The sequence below is a fragment of the Haliaeetus albicilla genome, chromosome 2 (assembly GCF_947461875.1).
Source record: "Haliaeetus albicilla chromosome 2, bHalAlb1.1, whole genome shotgun sequence".
NCBI classification, from domain to species: Eukaryota; Metazoa; Chordata; class Aves; order Accipitriformes; family Accipitridae; genus Haliaeetus; species Haliaeetus albicilla.
Window position 1 is genome coordinate 27,160,003 of NC_091484.1, and position 17,336 is coordinate 27,177,338.

The 17,336-nt window shown below is 40.2% G+C and overlaps 1 protein-coding gene across 3 annotated transcripts in view; it reads right to left on the reverse strand.

The window, feature by feature from the left end:
• CNTNAP2 (contactin associated protein 2) overlaps positions 1–17,336 on the reverse strand; it is a 1,232,776-nt gene that overhangs the window by 23,068 nt on the left and 1,192,372 nt on the right. For all 3 annotated transcript variants that reach the window (XM_069811947.1, XM_069811956.1, XM_069811963.1), the window contains one exon: positions 4,713–4,943. In XM_069811947.1, coding sequence (XP_069668048.1) covers positions 4,713–4,943 — 231 coding nt within the window. The remainder of the gene's footprint in view (positions 1–4,712; positions 4,944–17,336) is intronic.

The following is a 17,336-nucleotide window of genomic DNA, read 5'->3' on the forward strand; positions in this document are numbered from 1 at the left end:
GGGATGAATTTGTAACAAAAAGGGAGTAAATCCTTCAGGTAGCTGTTTTAATCTTCATGACAGCATTGCATGTTTTCATACAATGTTTTTGCCAGATGTCCTCGATACAGGTTTCAAAGCAAGCTGTTTATTTTTAAAAGGCAAGGCCTTTCACCTTCTACAAAAATAAAGACCTTTTAGGGTTTAAATACGTACAGTCAGAAAAATGTCACAACACTTGGAAGAACATTGCAGATGTAGCATTTAATCCTGCTCCATTTAATTCTTAATATGTTAAAGCTAATATGGGTTTAACTAAATCCTGTGTTAAATACCCTAGATGCCATTCTGTTCATACTGAGAATAAATGCATCTTGCAGCTATATAGTGCCATGGCAACTTAGAGGTGCTAAAGCATGGTTTGTCAACTGTTGTATGTACCTTGCCTCTTCTGCTATCTCTAGCTTTTACGAAATTCAAGATTGGGTAGTTTGGCAAGCTGGAGCACATTCCTAAAATGGAGAGGTACATACATGTAGTAGGTTTCTTTTATCCTTTTTATATAAATAAGAAAAGTTTGGAAGTGAAACTTAATTAGTGAATTGCAGAACCTTTATCTTAGATAAAAACACCCAGGAACTGAACAACCCCACCCCAATAATATGCATCTTCTGATTTTAAGTACAAGGCATTTTAGGTGTGGGGAGCTTGTTTACTACAAAAATAACCATCTGTTTGGGCTTTTGTTTGCTTCTCTACAATGAACAAGGTGTCAGTTATCAGTGACATACACCTTAGCTAATTTGAACTGCGAGATATTAAAAAAACCCTTGGTGATTAGCTTTTTTTTTTAACATATGCTACAGTAATACTACAGTAATTAAAATGCATGCTAATATAGTTAAACGCATACGATTATAACTTCTGTTTTGAAATGTATGCCAGACAGGTAATTTGCTGGGTTTAGACAACATGTAAAGGTAGCACATGTCATTTTTAAATAATATAGTCATTGATCAGGCTCTTTTTTGCCTCCTTTCTACACTCCTTTTGATGTAACCAAGGCAAATTGGATTGTCTGACATGAACTGAGGTAATATGGATGGGAGGAAAACACAGGAAGGGAACTATCTTGATGATCTGCTTGGTTTTGCTTATTTTTTTTTAAATCACCAGAAAGTCACCTTCTAGAAAAGAATGACTTGTTGAATTCTTGTGCTTCATCAGCACCAAGAAAGGATCGCCATAGCAACAGGAAAAGACTATGCATTGTAAGAATACTCACAAGCTGAACAAGGTAATGGTTTAAGATAATGTCCCAGTAGCATGGCAAAATGCCAGCCAGGGGTGGAAAGGAAGGGAAGCAGCATTTTTACAATGGCAAAGAAATTTAAAAAGAACTAATATTGTAAATGTGAAATATATGTGAATTCAAGGCTAATGGAAAGTTCAAGACAATGAATCAAGAAGCTGTATGGCCCATTTGTTTGGGGAGCAAAACAACAAGGTTTCTTATTGATAAATCCCTGAACTTGTCTCTAAGGGTCAACTGCAAGTGACTGATGTGTGTCTTTATGATTTTCCCTTTAGCCTCTCTGTTAGGGCATCCAAAATGTTTTGCAGCTAGCAGGAGGTGTCCACGCAGTAACTACATAGAAGAGTTTAAGGCAAACATTTCATGTAGGTCAGCCGTCAAGCAGAACCTGCTTAACATCTAGTAATTATCCTTAAGGTCTGATCCAGCACTGCAGTTTAGAGGTGAAAGGATCATTGTATTTGCCTTCTGGTGTATCTGTCCTATTTGGACACTTATCTTTGATCCTCTCCTACAACATTTTTCATTCCTCAAAGTTCAATTCCACAGTATTTGAGAAGCAAAACTATAAAACCACACTTAATTCAAAACATGAATTGGGATGAGTGCAGAGTATGACACTGAATGAGATTTAAACCATATGATACTTGCCACAAATTTTTTCCTGATTTTCTCTTTCCACTACAAACCACCCATCCTCAACTCTCATGTTTTCTTAACATCTATTTGAAATTAAATAGGTGACATAACAATAAACATTACAGATAAAAACATGTACGAAATGAGAAATCCTGTACCTAGTAACTGATGCTTTCAAAGCCATGTTCTTTGCAACCATTTCGTTGTGGCAGAGTGCATGTGACTGTTGCTTTAGCATCACTACAAGTGTTTCTGTGAATTTCAAAAGAGCTTGTTGTCCTTGCCCCTTCAGCTGTTTTAGTGAAGGAGTAAATTCACACTGAGAGTACTGAAACTATTCCAGCTCTGGAGCCAGTGGGAACCATTACTTACACCTCTGATTTTTCCACTTTCTCTTTCAACACAATTTGTGTTAGAAAGTCTTCTAGTAGGGTTTGGGAAACATAAAAAAATCCTCAGTGCAAACTGCCAATTTGCTAACGCAAAGTGACACTAAACCCAAACATTTTCATTTACCAGTCATCAAGATCATCTGCGTGCAAGGTTGCACAATCTACAGTATATAGTTTTCCTGAGACTGAAACAGAGCGAGCTGTGTCAGAGAGAGTTTTACAAAGACTGAGTTGTTTTTACCCGATACCGATAAATGAGTTGCTGTGATACCTCCTCTTTGTATCATGGAAATGTCACCCAGAAAGTCAGGAATTGTTGACCCACACCTGAATGTCCTTTCACTCCTGCCCTGGTGAAACACCACTCCCTTGCTGTGAAATTTCTTTCTACCATAAGTTACCTGACATTGTTGCTCCCCTCAGTGTACAGCAGTCCCTCACTACAAGTCTTTAAAGCAGTATCATCTTTTTCCCTCTATTGCTGCAGAGCACTGGAGAGGACAAGAAGAGGTGTCCCTAGCTCCCAGTCCTACTAAAGCTTCTCATCACCAAAAATGAAGGCGGGTCACTTGCACTCTGGCTGTCCATGACTGAAACAGTCAAGTCAAGTTCAGCTATGGCAATGAGATTTTTTTACTGGGCAGAAGTTAACAGACAACTTGAGCCAACCGAATTGAATGCTGTATATTCCTTCACATCCTTCATGCTGGCTCCATGACCGAGTACTGCAATTAATCCAGAAGAAAATGTGTAAGTTTGTAATCTGTCAGGTGAACAAAGCTGAATCACCTCAGCAAAAGTTTCCAAGACAAGACTGAGCTGACACAAGGACAAGCATAGTAGCACGTCGAAAGGACAAACAGGACCTCCCTCTTTTAACACCGGGAGCTATTAGGAACAGCTCAACTATCTTGAATAAATCCCACCACAGTCTTTTACTAGCTTGCTGTCTGTAGGAAAAAGAAACCAACCAAAATTAACAACCAAAAGCCATTAGCTGCACAAGATTCACAGCAGCAGTGCCTCCTCAAGAAGTTTATGACACACTTTTTAAAGACATGAGTCAGTGAGGTATCTTTTAGGAAATGCGCTTTTATAGAAACAGGAGCATGAAACATAACCTTCAGGTACAAACTGACCTATTAATTTCAGAGAAGAAAGAGACTACTAATTTGTGGTGAAAAAATTCATGTAGGAGATTGTATGTTATAAACAGCGAAAAGACATACTGAAATCCTACAATGGCATGGCAGCAAGGAGGGAATGACAGGTTTTAGAGCATGATACTGCTTGTATAGATGTTTGGGACCCTCAGCCCTGGAATATCTGCCTCTCCTTACAAACCTCTGTCCTATTTCTCTACTGAAGAAGAGCTGAAAGGAAATGTTGCAAGGAGTTGTTTGACGCTGCAAGAAAAAAAAATAATCCAAAACCCAAAGGTGTGATCTTGGCACATACTGTTAAAGAAAGACATATATACCTGTCCCCTCTCATATAAAAACTGGCAGATAGATGCATCCCCAAACACAACAGGCAAAGACTAATTGGTATTAAAATCATTATGGACCCAGTTTTTCCTCTAGCATTTTCATTTTATACCACTGTAAACCCATCAGCTTTGCCAGGACAGGTTCTAATTTACACCGCTACAAGTGAAATCAGAATCAGGACAAAACAAAAGAGAGGGGTCGACATACACCTGACCCTATACATCTAAAGGGAACAGAATTTTTTTTTAATTAAGTATTTATCTGACACCCAAGAAGCAAAATAGAAAAAAACCCTCAAAATTTAGGCACAACATATACTTTCAAAGACTGTCAGTCACAAAGCAGGATAAGATTGCTGGGATCAGCAAATTGTTTTGGCTTTCCAGCATTTTCAGCATGAGTATGAATACAATCATGACTAATGGGATTTCCCATTAAACATGGCCTAAGGAAAGCAGACATTTCAGAAAACAAATCAGCACTTTATATAAATATATTTATGCCTAAAATTAGATTTACTTTTTTTGTACGAAGCTGACTACAATATACTCACTTATTGGGAATACAGCAGAAGAAATGCTACTGTACCTTATTTATCTGTACTTGCAACCTTTTGCCGACTACATACCCAAGGGTACAGAGAAAGTGCTATCGCAGCAGCTAGGTCAAAACTCAACATTCAAACACTGTAAGACTTACGGAAAAGAAAAATAAAGCAGAATATTAAAAAAAGGCAAGGAAAATATCCTGTAACTGCATTTAGAAGTGGTGGCAAATCCCTGTCCTACAGTCATTTATCAATCACATCCACTCAGGTTTGTTTTTCCTTACAGAGGGTGGACGTATTTCTTCTCTGAACTGCTCCGCTGAGCTAACAAGGCACGCACCCCAGCTTACCTGAATCTAAGTGCCACGGGTCGGTAGCGGCTGACATTGGTGGGATGGTGAGTGGAGATGCTCCACAGTTGGATTCCACCAGTTCTCCTTGGATGTGGACGTGAGAGGAGGCGTTGGTAGGTCTCAGAGCTGCTTTGAGTGGAGCAATCTGGTTGAACTGTACTCTTGATAGGCAGCCAGTGAATCCTGGAGTGTTGTATTTATATATATCTTGGTCAATCTTCCCAATTTCTATGGGAAATTAAGGAGGAAAAAAAAAAAGATTAATGAAAGCAATTCATTGCTTTGGAAAGCAAGGTTGGTCTGAACACTTGATTCCCAGAGCTCAGTTCCCAAGTCCCTCTCTCAGGAGACTGAGAACTTGTCAGACCCTGCCAGGTTTCTTTATATTTCATTACAGATTAAAGCTGGAAACCTTCAGGCCTTGATGTGACTCAGTTTCACTGCTATGCTATCATTAAAATGAAAGGCTAGTGTGAAGGAGTCATCAGATGAGAGAAGGTCAGGAAAAAAAATCTTTTCCCCAAGAAGAAGTGGCAAAAGACAAGGCAGAGGGACAGCCATTGCCAGGGTCTCTCCTCCCAGCTGAAGCTGCTGCTGCGAGAGATGCCCCTTCCTCCACCCTGGCCCATCATCCTCTAGCACCTTTTGGTGGGCTGGGACCATTCCGGTTCACTCCCATCACCCTCCTGTCTCCTTACCAGGAGACCAAGTGTCCCTTCACTATGAGACCAAGTGTCCCTTCGCCATGAGACCAAGTGTCCCTTTGCCAGGGGACCACGCGTCCCTTTGGCCCGAGGTAGAAAACTGCCCCTCTCCAGCCTCTTTCCTTCCCCTGAAGTAGTGAGAGGTGGCAGGAGCCTGCCCACCCCTGCTGCAGGCTGAGGAGCAGCGTGCATGCTCCCACACCTCCGCAGCCAGGCCTACGTCAGCTGAGAGCCTGCCATGAGTCGGCCATTTTATAGCTCGCTGCTGTGGGCTGATAGGCAAGCTGGCAGCTGGCATCCACGAGCAAAGCACAGGGCTCTGCCATTGCTCTCTAAAACAGCCATCGTCCCTCAAAGTCACTCCCCAAGTAGCTTTCTCCCTTCTAAAACACCAGTTAAAATGATCCCAAAATGGTAGCCGTAAAACGTGGCACATGCCCTTACTACCCAGGAACCTGCAGGCTGCTCACAGCTGTTTTAATTCTGCCAGGACCTGTTGCGACAGCCTGAGTCACAACTGAAACAAAACCAGCACTCTCTGTCAGCTGGCTGCGTTAGCGGGGGTATTAACATTTCAAAGCCTCACTGCAGTGTCTAATATAATATTTACATGGTGGTGATGAATTTGGCTTCCTTTCATGGAGTGAATGGAAAGGATGCACGGCAGCATCATGTTTGTGCTGTGCCAGGGAGTATTGCTCTGGAGGCACTGAGACACTTCAAATCACCTTTCCCTGGGTTGGCAGGGACAGGAGTTAACGTCTGGCCCTTGAAGTCAGTGGAAAAAGTCATACTGAGCTGAGCAAAGCACGATGATATCCGAGGGACAGAGAACAGTGAGCAGCCCCAGGTTGTTCAAAGGCAACCTTTTCAGATAGGAAATGATAAGGATTTGAAAAATGGTGTTTCTGGAAAAAAACACGTCTGTAAATCACAAGCTTGTGTCATAAAAAAGAAAGAAAGGAAAACAGAGGTGGGACAGAGAGGATTCTCCTGAGAAGTGTGAGGAGAAAGTGGGAAAGAGTTTTATTGTAAGAGTTTGGGGAAGAGCTGGGAACCAAAGCTCATCTGGGTTTGAGTTTTTCTACTAAAAAAAAAAAAATAAAATAAAATCAGAATTATTAGAAAATGCATTACTAACCCTTTGGATGAGTCTGTGTTCTAACCAAACCAGGGAACTGAGTTTGAGGTCTGAGCTGCTGACTGGGCTCCCTAAAAACTACCATGATACATATGTCATTACTATTCCTAAGAGTACTTATGGTTTTGCATCAGGGATATGTACAAGGAGTTTCAAGGCTACAAACCAGGCAGGGCATTTCAAGTACACTTTATTTTGGGGTTTACATGTTAAAGATGAAGTGGGGGAAAACTGGTGGAAATTGGACAAATCTTGAGCACAATTAAAACAACTTCTTGGTTTTCACACAGAACTAAGCTGTACCTCTTCTGTCTTTGCAACCATATTAGAATGATAAACACAGAACATTTAAATCCCACCCTCACCTAGCATAAGGACACAAAAGGAAGATGCATAATCTGAAAATTAGTTGCATTAGATCCTTATGTGATCCACTGTACAAGAATGGATTTTCTATTCCTGCCATTTTCCCTTTTCCTTCTTGTTTGAGAACATCCTTTCTCTGCCAGTGCATATCCAGCCTGTATCAATATTACAGCCACAGTTCACAAGCTGGCAGTGAGCAGTGACTACCACCTGTGACAAAGTGGAAACATGCTCAGGACTCAGCTAGAGACTAGTTTAAATGCATTAAAATAATGTTATTAGTCACGTGACTCTCATCCAGCTCTCCTTTAAAAAAGTAGCTTGACCAAACAGCATCTCCTTCAAAAATTTGATAGTAAGTAAAAAACTCACATGTGCATGCACACTTTCCATAGTTAGTAGAAAACCTGTAGAAAAGCCAGAGTTCATGCATTCAAATGCTACTTGTAGAGCTTATCCCTCAGACAAGCTTCCTATGTGACCACAATATTCACTGCCTCTTATTTCAATTAAATATTCATGGTATATTCAGTGAATAGCTGAAATTTTGAGTAATCCTTATTATTTAAGAAACAATTAGAAGACCATGTTTCTCTTTAAATGCTGTAACTGCTGTCAATAACAGTTTAGTGACTACCTTTTATTCACATTTTTATATATTCTGTAGAACTTCATGCAGCAATGCTAATAGCCTCCCACTCACGATCCTGAATGACAAGAACAAAAATCTATGAATATGATTGTGCTACTTTAGCAGCTTCAGCACCATTCTTCTCTAACTCTGTGACAATAAGTGATGGATCCTGAAAGAATTAAAGAAAAAAACACCCAAACTCTAACAAGGCACCTTGCTGAAGACCTACATTTTTGTTTAAAACATTGCACAAATGAGGGTTGTGCAATTCACCTCGTGCAGATTTACCACCAACTCTCATCACATCAGTGCTAAAACAAGATGGATTGATTTCTATGACTGTGAACATGTTCCTTCCCGTGCGTGTCCCATGGGGCTCAGCACGCCGATACACTCTGATGTTACGCCATTATACTTTGCCTCCCTGTGTATTTGAGCCTGCTATAAACCCATCCCTGGAGAGTGTAATGATGATATAATTAAATATGGCTTTGTTGTCATGACTAAAATTCAATTTTCTCCCTATAACAAAGAGGGGAGAAAAAGAAAAGAAGATGACAAACACATTATTTTAAAAAGGGAAATGTACAATGCAACTACTTTGTATTGTTCTAATTTTCAGCACATGAGCTAGTGAAAAGTCATATAAATATTATAGTATACAGTATTATCATTCCCTAATAGGAACATTAGTATTACTGCTTTCAGATCTGATGCAGCAATCTTCTGCTGGCACCCTACCCACAAGCATTTCTGTAATGAAAGACTTCCAAAAATACCACTTATAGGCCTTTTTTAACTTCAGTTGGTTTTAACCATTTGCTTCCTTGATCACATAACCTGCTGACTTGAGATGAAGACCATGATTACAAGACAGAGACCATTCAGGCAAACCCATTCTAGCACAGATGCACTGCAGTATACAAATCCTTAACACTGAACATTCACACAATAACTACACAACTGCCTACCCAGATTACTTAAACATTTTAAAAATGTATATAACTAGTACAGAGTATACTAAGAACCTCACAGATGTTACCCTGTCTTGTGTGTTATCATTCACTGAAGATATACTTAACATCAATTACCTGTTATTTATGTTTTGTTATTTCTTTAACAGTAAAAAGATATAGGAATTTAATCTTCAGTTACTTGTTTTGATTTCAGGATTTATTTTCCACAGCTGTGGCAGAAATGTGCCACATAGTGATGAAAATAATACTATTTCTCTGTTGAAAATTATGTGCTGCTATTGAAGAAGCTCTTTTCCACCTAGGTGAAAAGATGTAAAGAACATCTATTTTCAAGCATACTTATGACACAAGGCACCATTAATGAGTACCCAACAAGTTGAAATTCATTATTCTATGAATCTAGAAGAAAACAAGCAAAAATAAATTGTATAGAGGAAAAAATTGTGGCTGGACCTGCGCATAAGTAACAAATGTATAAGTAGTACATAGCAATACTAATCAGTGTAATTAAGTTATCTGTTTTTTAAGCCTTTTTGCCCTTACTACGTTACCTGTAGATGCAGAGTTAGGGCTCCTGCCTAGGCACTATTACAAGACAAACAAATAAACAGTTTGGTTCAGATTATTACCAAAGGTGATCTAGTTAGCATGCACTGATGAGCTACTTGTGGAGCAGACATGTTGCCAAATGCAGTTTTTATCTACTCTCTCCCTTCTCTACTTTCCATATCTACGAGTAAAAGATTTATAGAGTAGCAAAAAGGGCCATAGCACTTCTAATAGCACAAAAAGTTATCGCACTGCTGGAGAGGTCCGTCTCTGCTTAATTCTACCATTTATTTTTTATCCATTCTTGTAGCATCACTTAGACTAGAGAAAACCAGCCTGATTTAGTGGAAAATAGATTATGTGTTTGGTCCCACAGTCCTGAGCAGGTTTTTGATAGATGAAACAGAAATGCTTTCTAATTATGTAAAGTTCCCCATGTGAGGATCCTAGAATGATTTGCATGTACACAAGGCTCTGCAGCACAAAGCTACACAGTCCAGCACAGTACTGTGCCATACCAGTACAGTCATGCCACATGTGGAAAGACGGCCTCAGACTGTGTTACACACTGACCTCAGAAAAAGGGAGAGAGAGTCAGCCGTGAGGGAAAAGGGAAACGCTCCCACTGCAAATTTTTGTAAACATACAAAACCTGGTTTTATTAAACATAGGTGCTGAACATCTCTGCTGATTATCTTTTCTATTCTAGCTGATCTGTACATTTATTTCTTTATAGGACTCTGAAATGCAGATCGATACAGGAAGTTATCATAAATTCTGAACCTTGCACAGTGTTCAATACATACAGAGAGAATCAAGGCATCTATTTATTGTGAATTATGTTCCATTAGGAAGGAAATGTAACAGAACTTGAAGTACAGTTTGTGGGTATGCACAACAATGTATGTAGTAAATATCCTGTTATGAATTCCCTTGGAGTTTTCCAGTGATGCCCTTCAAAGTAAAAGTAAGGCATAGCTAAGGGTACTTTTGGCACAGCAAGGCTCTCAGTAACTGTTATAGCTATCTAGGTCTTCTTCTTTGACAGTGGGAAAGCTCTGCCCGAAGTAGCACATAGTAGGGCAGGGAGAATAAAAGCACTATATACTGGAGTGATTTTGGTTGTGACAGAAGATGCCTTTTAAACAAAGGAAAGTCTCAGCAGCACAACCAAAGCCCTTTCAGTTTAACTTACCAAAGACTATTTCCTACACAACATACACAGGACATCATTTGAGTTTTGCTTTGAAAATGGTGAAAAATCCAGCTGTTTGGATTTAGGACAATGACCTATTTATATGTGCCCTTTTACGCCCAGAAATACAACAGCTTAATGATCCTGGAGAGAAAGCAACCATATCAGTAGTGGGAGAAATTCAGCTTTGCCACAGCGTGATATTTCTGGCTGAACTACCAGGATGCTGTACTATTTCACTTAAGATTAAGCATCCACTCAGCAGGTAGATAGAAGGTAATCCATTATAAATCTCTATAACCCTTCAGCTAGCTGTACTAAATTGAGCCTAAATTATCTCTATATAATATTTTAATAGACTGCACAGGTGAATTCACTGATTCAATTAAATGAACCACTAATTGCTTTTGGGTCAACCTTAGCAATAGATTTTCTCTTTGAAATAAAGCACCGTGCTCTCTTGTCCCCTGTACTCAGGAAGATATCTTGTTACATTACCTGCTGCTCAAAGATCAGCCCAATCAGCATCTTAAGCGTGTCTCTGTTACTGCATCAGGCTCCATATAATAGAAAGCAGTTTAAACTCTGCGGAAAGGAAGCTATTGATTTCAAGAAGTCACAGTCCACAGAGATTACTAAAGCATTTTCTCTTACTTGCAGTATTTTATGCCTAGATGAGCAGTTCAATGCAAGATCAAACCCTGGCATCTGCCAATACTTGAGGACTGGCATGGTGTAAAAAACCCGAGAGAATAAATAAATTAGCACACAGTCATAGGGAGAACCTATCTGGGATGGCACATACCTGCTAGACCAAAGCCACAAGGCTAAAAAGTCCATGTCAGGAGCAACTACTATACACCCAAAAGGGGGATAACACTGGATAAATTCTGACACATGGCCTGGGTCTTCTGATGAAAATCTTCCAGCATGAAGATCAAGCACTTGTTTGCTTACTGGCTGTTTGTATCTTCTCTGTCCTAAGATCAGCAATTTCTACAAAAAAAGCACGCTAATACCACTTAACTATGTAGATACCACATGTGATATCAGATATGCTAAACACCCGCAGTACGAAGCAAAGAAGCTAAACTCCCAGAATGACATTTAATGAGATGTAGTTAATGTAAAACCGCAAGGCAGGTATGGGTGCTGAACTAAGCTACTATAAAGACTTTCCATGGCCCTCAAATTTCCCTGGCTTTTCATTTCAGTCTCTGCATTAAAATTCAGTAAGTGTTCCAAACCGAGTATAAAACAACAGAAACTTTATTTTGTCCATTACTCAAAACTGAGCTAGCGCATACTGCTCTCTGGACACTTGTACCAGTGGAACAAGATGCTTTTTTAAAATGTTGAACAAGATGATCAACATTTACAGAGAACTTGTTACAGGGGTGCTGGGGGCAGCGAAGGGGCACGCGGGTCCTGAGAACGGGGACATGAACACCACAGGACCCAAGTGCAAATGACTACCGACTGCTCTTTATGCAAAAATTCAGATCCCATGTAGCAGACATGCTTTTTTCAGTCCACAGGTCTGCAAGGGCCAGGTGGTATGCAGATGTCTCCCCATATGTCCCTGTCCCGTCACGCTAATACGCTTACACTGCCCAGGGGCCTGCAGGGATGGAGAAGCTGTGGGGTGGCCTCCAGCCTCCATGGGGCTGGGACAGCCATCCTGTCACTCCCTCTTCTGGCACACGTCATGAGAGACTCACTGTCCCCTTCACTCTGGACCCCTGATCAGATTCCAAAGTCAGAAGCCTTCAGACATGCCTATACCTGACTGCTTTCCAGAGCACTCAGGTGCTGCCTGCAGTATGGCCCCATTGTGTGACACAGTCCTTCTGTGGCTATTTTAACTTTTTCATAGAATGGTTTGGGTTGGAAGGCACCTTAAAGATCATCTAGTTCCAACCCCCCTGCCATGGGCAGGGACACCTTCCACTAGACCAGGTTGCTCAAAGCCCCATCCAATCTGGCCTTGAACACTTCCAGGCATGGGACATCCACAACTTCTCTTGGCAACCTGTTCCAGGGCCTCACCACCCTCACAGTAAAGAATTTCTTCCTAATATCTAATCTAAATCTACCTTCTTTCAGTTTAAAACCATTACCCCTCATCCTATCACTACACTCCCTGATAAAGAGTCCCCCCCCACTTCTCCTGTAGACCCCCCTCTAAGTACTGGAAGGCCGCCATAAGGTCTCCCTGGAGCCTTCTCTTCTCCAGGCTAAACAACCTCAACTCTCTCAGCCTGTCCTCATAGGAGAGGTGCTCCAGCCCCCTGATCATCTTTGTGGCCCTCCTCTGGACCTGCTCGAACAGGTCCATGTCTTTCTTATGTTGGGGGCCCCAGAGCTGAACACAGTACTGCAGGTGGGTCTCATGAGAGTGGAGTAGAAGAGAAGAATCACCTCCCTTGTCCTGCTAGCCACACTTCTTTTGATGCAGCCCAGAATGCGATCGGCTTTCTGGGCTGTGAGCGCACATTGCTGGCTCATATTTAGTTTTTTATCCACTAATACTCCTAAGTCCTTCTCTGCAGGGCTCCTCTCAATCCACTCATCACCCAGCCTGTATTTGTGCTTGGGATTGCCCCGACCCAGGTGCAGGACCTTACGCTTGGCCTTGTTGAACTTCATGAGGTTCACACAGGCCCATCTCTCAAGCCTGTCAAGGTCCCTCTGGATGGCATCCCTTCCCTCCAGTGTATCAACTGCACCACAGAGCTTGGTGTTGTTGGCAAACTTGCTGAGGGTGCACGCAATCCCACTGTCCATGTCACCAACAAAGATGTTAAACAGCACCAGTCCCAGTACTGACCCCTGAGGAATACCACTCATCACTGGTCTCCACTTGGACATCGAGCCGTTGACCGCAACTCTTTGAGTGTGACCATCCAGCCAATTCCTTATCCACTTAATGGTCCATCCATCAAATCCATGTCTCTCCAATTTAGAGACAAGGATGTTGTGTGGGACAGTGTCAAATGTTCTGCTCAAGTCCAGGCTGATTATGTCTGTTGCTCCTCCTGTATCCACCAACACTGTAACCCTGTCATAGAAGGCCACCAAATTTGTCAGGTACGATTTGCCCTTAGTGAAGCCTTTTTCTTTGTAGCTTTACCTTACTTATTGTAACTTTTCTGGTTTTCTTTTATAAAAAATTATAGCTTGTATGGAATAATTTTGTTTAGACAGTTTATGTCTAGATTGACAAACTCACTGACCACCCACTGAAACACGGAGAAGATGCTATTTGTGGTGTATGAAGCACTGTGCCAGAAACCAAAGGAAATAACATTAACCCAGCAGTGCCAACCAATAGTGTTGCACAGCAAACACATGGTGCTTTCATTTGGTCTGACACTGAAGACGTGGCCTTATCCATGGTGCAAGCAAGAGAAAAATTACTTATGAAGACTGTAACAGCTCAGTGCATGTTTCAGTTGCAGCAGCAGCTTTATCAGCGTTGCCAAAACAAAGGCCATTTCTTTATGAAACGTTCCTGATAACTTTCTGCGCAAGCTGGAAATGATCGAACTACGTGAAAAATACACAGGACTAGAGAACCTGAGCCAGCCTGGAAGCTGTGCTGTGGCCCTGGAGCACTTCCAAAACCCAGTCACTGGTGGAGAAGTTACAGCTTTCGGGTCACGCTGTAATGGAGACAGTAAATCACTGATGTGAAATATACTCCTGTCTGAGTCCCATTATTGCAGAAGTAATAAAGACTAGTGCTGGACTGCAGCTTTTCATTCCAAAAAGGCACTGTGAAAAATGCTATGAAATGAAGATGTTATTTCACAGCAGCCTCCTTTCACACTGCCACAAATGAAGAGGGTTTGAGAACAAGTTGGATTTTTTTTCTGCCCTTCTGTACTGATAGTATAGTTACTGAATGTTTCAAGATTTCATACTAGATGTATGATTTCCTGTAATTTTCCATTTAAAAATTTCATGTGTAGCCAACAACAGTTATTATTCAGGAATTCACAATGCCTTTTAGTGAAAAGGGAATTAACCAATGCTGCAAGGTTCTTAGTAATTGCATTGTAAACACCACAAAACTAAGGCCAATAGTAAAAGTGAACATCACTCTTTCAAGGAAACAAGTATTTTCTTCACATTTTGCTACTGACTCACTGTATAACCTTGAGTGAGTCACTTCAGATATTCATGTTAAACTCTCCCCCTCCCTCTTAGTAGGACAGACCTACCCTCTAGCTGGGATCTGTCTCACTTGACATGATTTTGAGATCTAAGCAAAAAAGGTATGGGCATTGCTTTTAAATATGAAAATAAAATCAAATGTTTTTTTTAAACACCCCACAAACTTCTCATGACTTTGGAAAGGTCACTAATGGAGGCACAGATTGTATGGCACATTTTCATTGATAAAAATGAAAGCTCTCCCAGGGGTAATGGAACAATGCAAAATCAGGGGAAAAGAGAAGAAATACCAAGTTCCTAGAGAACCTTTGTTGCCAAGGAACAATACCCAGCATGCAGACATCAACTGGAAGTCTTGATTTTGGCAAAAGTCTTCAAATGTTCCCACTCAAGCATGGCCCCCAAGAAGTGTTCAGCTGGGGGAAGAATTTCAATGGGAGTGAACAGTCAGCTCTGTGTCAGTGGGACCAAAATTCCCATGGGTTTTGGGGGAAGACAGACCTCTCCATGCATTGCCCTTTATAACCAACTGTGAGTGGTAATACAGTCATTTCATAAATTTGTGTAGGATTTTATTTCTCCACTAGATGACTAATCATTATTCCCAGATACCAGAGGCAAAAAGCTCAGCCTGTTCTTTAAAGCAGGTATCCCAAAGGTAGGGAGAGCTAAAAAGAAAGGCCATCCACCTAAACGATAGCCTGAGCTGACAGAACAGGACACTAATATTGTTCAGTCAGGCTGTACCACCTACCTTGACTGCAAACCCTCCTGAGGGCTAATGGAAATCTTTCAGTTGAGAAGCAAAGTGCTCAGCACACACTGATGTAACCCAAGCTGCAGAAATCAGCAGTTCTCAAGGCAAAACTGCATAAGGAGTATCTGACAGTTAGCTTCAGGAACAATTTTATTTTTTTTCTGCCACATTCTCTATCCTCTTCACATGATGCAAGAGCAATGGGATCACAGGTTCAGGGCAGCAGCAGGAGAGCCACCACCAGGTTTCATCCACAACAAAGTATTAAATGTTTCATCTACTTTTTGTCTGCAGGCAGGCTTGAAACAGAGTGAGAGGAAGCGGATGATGGGGGAGGAGAAGAAATTACATAGCTGAAATTTCTTTAAAAAAACCTGAACAAACCACAAATCTAAATGACTGACAAAATAACTAAATAATTTTATCATCATAGATATTTCTATGAAAAAATAAAAGTTACCACTGACAAAACATCCTCAGAATTAGCTGGGACACTGTATTTCAGCAGGATTTATAAGCCGTTCTAATTCATGCTCATGATAAATAATCTTCACAGCATCTTTCATAACCCTTAGAGAAGGATGTAAAACACATACATAGAGGTCACATTACTATGCAAAAGAAATACGCAGTTTCATTGCCTAAATGTGCTTTTATGTCTTATGGAAGCTGGCTGCAACATAACTCAGCAAATGCTTTTCAGGCCAGAAAAATAAAAAAATAAATAATCAGATACGAGTCTTGCAGCCTGTAGTCAAGCTTAATGTGTCTTGGCCAAACTCCAATGCATTTAGTTATACTGTGCTTTTGTCAAAACTATATTAAAATAATATAATTTCAGTCTGATTATTACTTTGCAGTTTAATGGGTACCCTTCTATGACTATCTGCAAATGTCCTCATACTATGCTTTGCGTTCTGTATCACCAGCCTCAAATATCTTAATAATACTGCAGTCTCATCAAAGTGTAGGTAGGCTGAAACTCCCTCTCTTGCCTCCCTCCTCCCTTGCTTATCTTACTCTTTCACTTAGAGATGGTGAAAAAGCTAAATAATGACTTGAAGAAGATTCATGGTATGCAACTAAAACTGGAAAATTATTTTTCAGCAAGATATTATTTTTATTCATATACTATGTCTTATATTATGCCTTATATTAACCTTCTGTATTCTTAATTCTTTTAATTAAAAAGGTAAGGATCTGCAATCTGTTTGTTAAGAAACCACTTTTAGGGATATTATTATCACTAAGATAAAACTTCTTCATCAGTCCCACATAATTTTTCTTATTTATTTAACTTAGAAGAAATCCATGGCTATTGCACCTACAATGTTGGATTTCAATGCAATGTAACATATAAAGAAAAGGTTTTTGGGAACTGACATTTTTCAGAAGATATGCACACTGCCACATTATAAACAAGCAATGACCTTTCTAAGTAGTGGCAATTTTCATTCAGCTATCAAAAGCCTGAAAATAGGAAGCAAATGAAAAGCAGAAAGCCAGCAAGGATGAGAATGATATAACTTAGTTGGTCATTTTTATTCCAACATTTTCATTGTTTGCTTTACTTCTTCACTTGCAATTTATTTTTTCTCAGATCAAAACATTCACTTTTTGTATAGACAATACCAACCTAGCTGTAGTACTGAAAAACACCATTTATTTTAACAATTGGAAAAATACTGTAGGACAGTGCAGGGAAAAAGAATCAATTTCACTTCTTAAAACCAATTTCTTTTATGCTTTCTTCCCAGTATTCCCCAATTTGAAGCTGAGCAATTTATATTTGAACAGTATCTATTACATCTCAAAGTCAATGATGGGGTTGATCCAAGAAACTCTAAAGGCTTTTGCTTCTTTTCTTTGTTACACGTATGCATATGTGAAATACTCTTTTTGTATTTCCTCTGCTGGAACATTCTTACGTGCAATAAATTCACTCCTGAAAAGTATTGCTATTCGATGCACAATGTCAAATTGTCATAAAAATTTAACAGCTGCATTAGACTGATCAATGACTTACCTAGTTCATTGTTCTCTCTTCAAAAAAAAAAAGGTGACTGATAGTAGATGATTCACAAGTAGTATAACAGCATGGAGCATGTAAATGATCCCC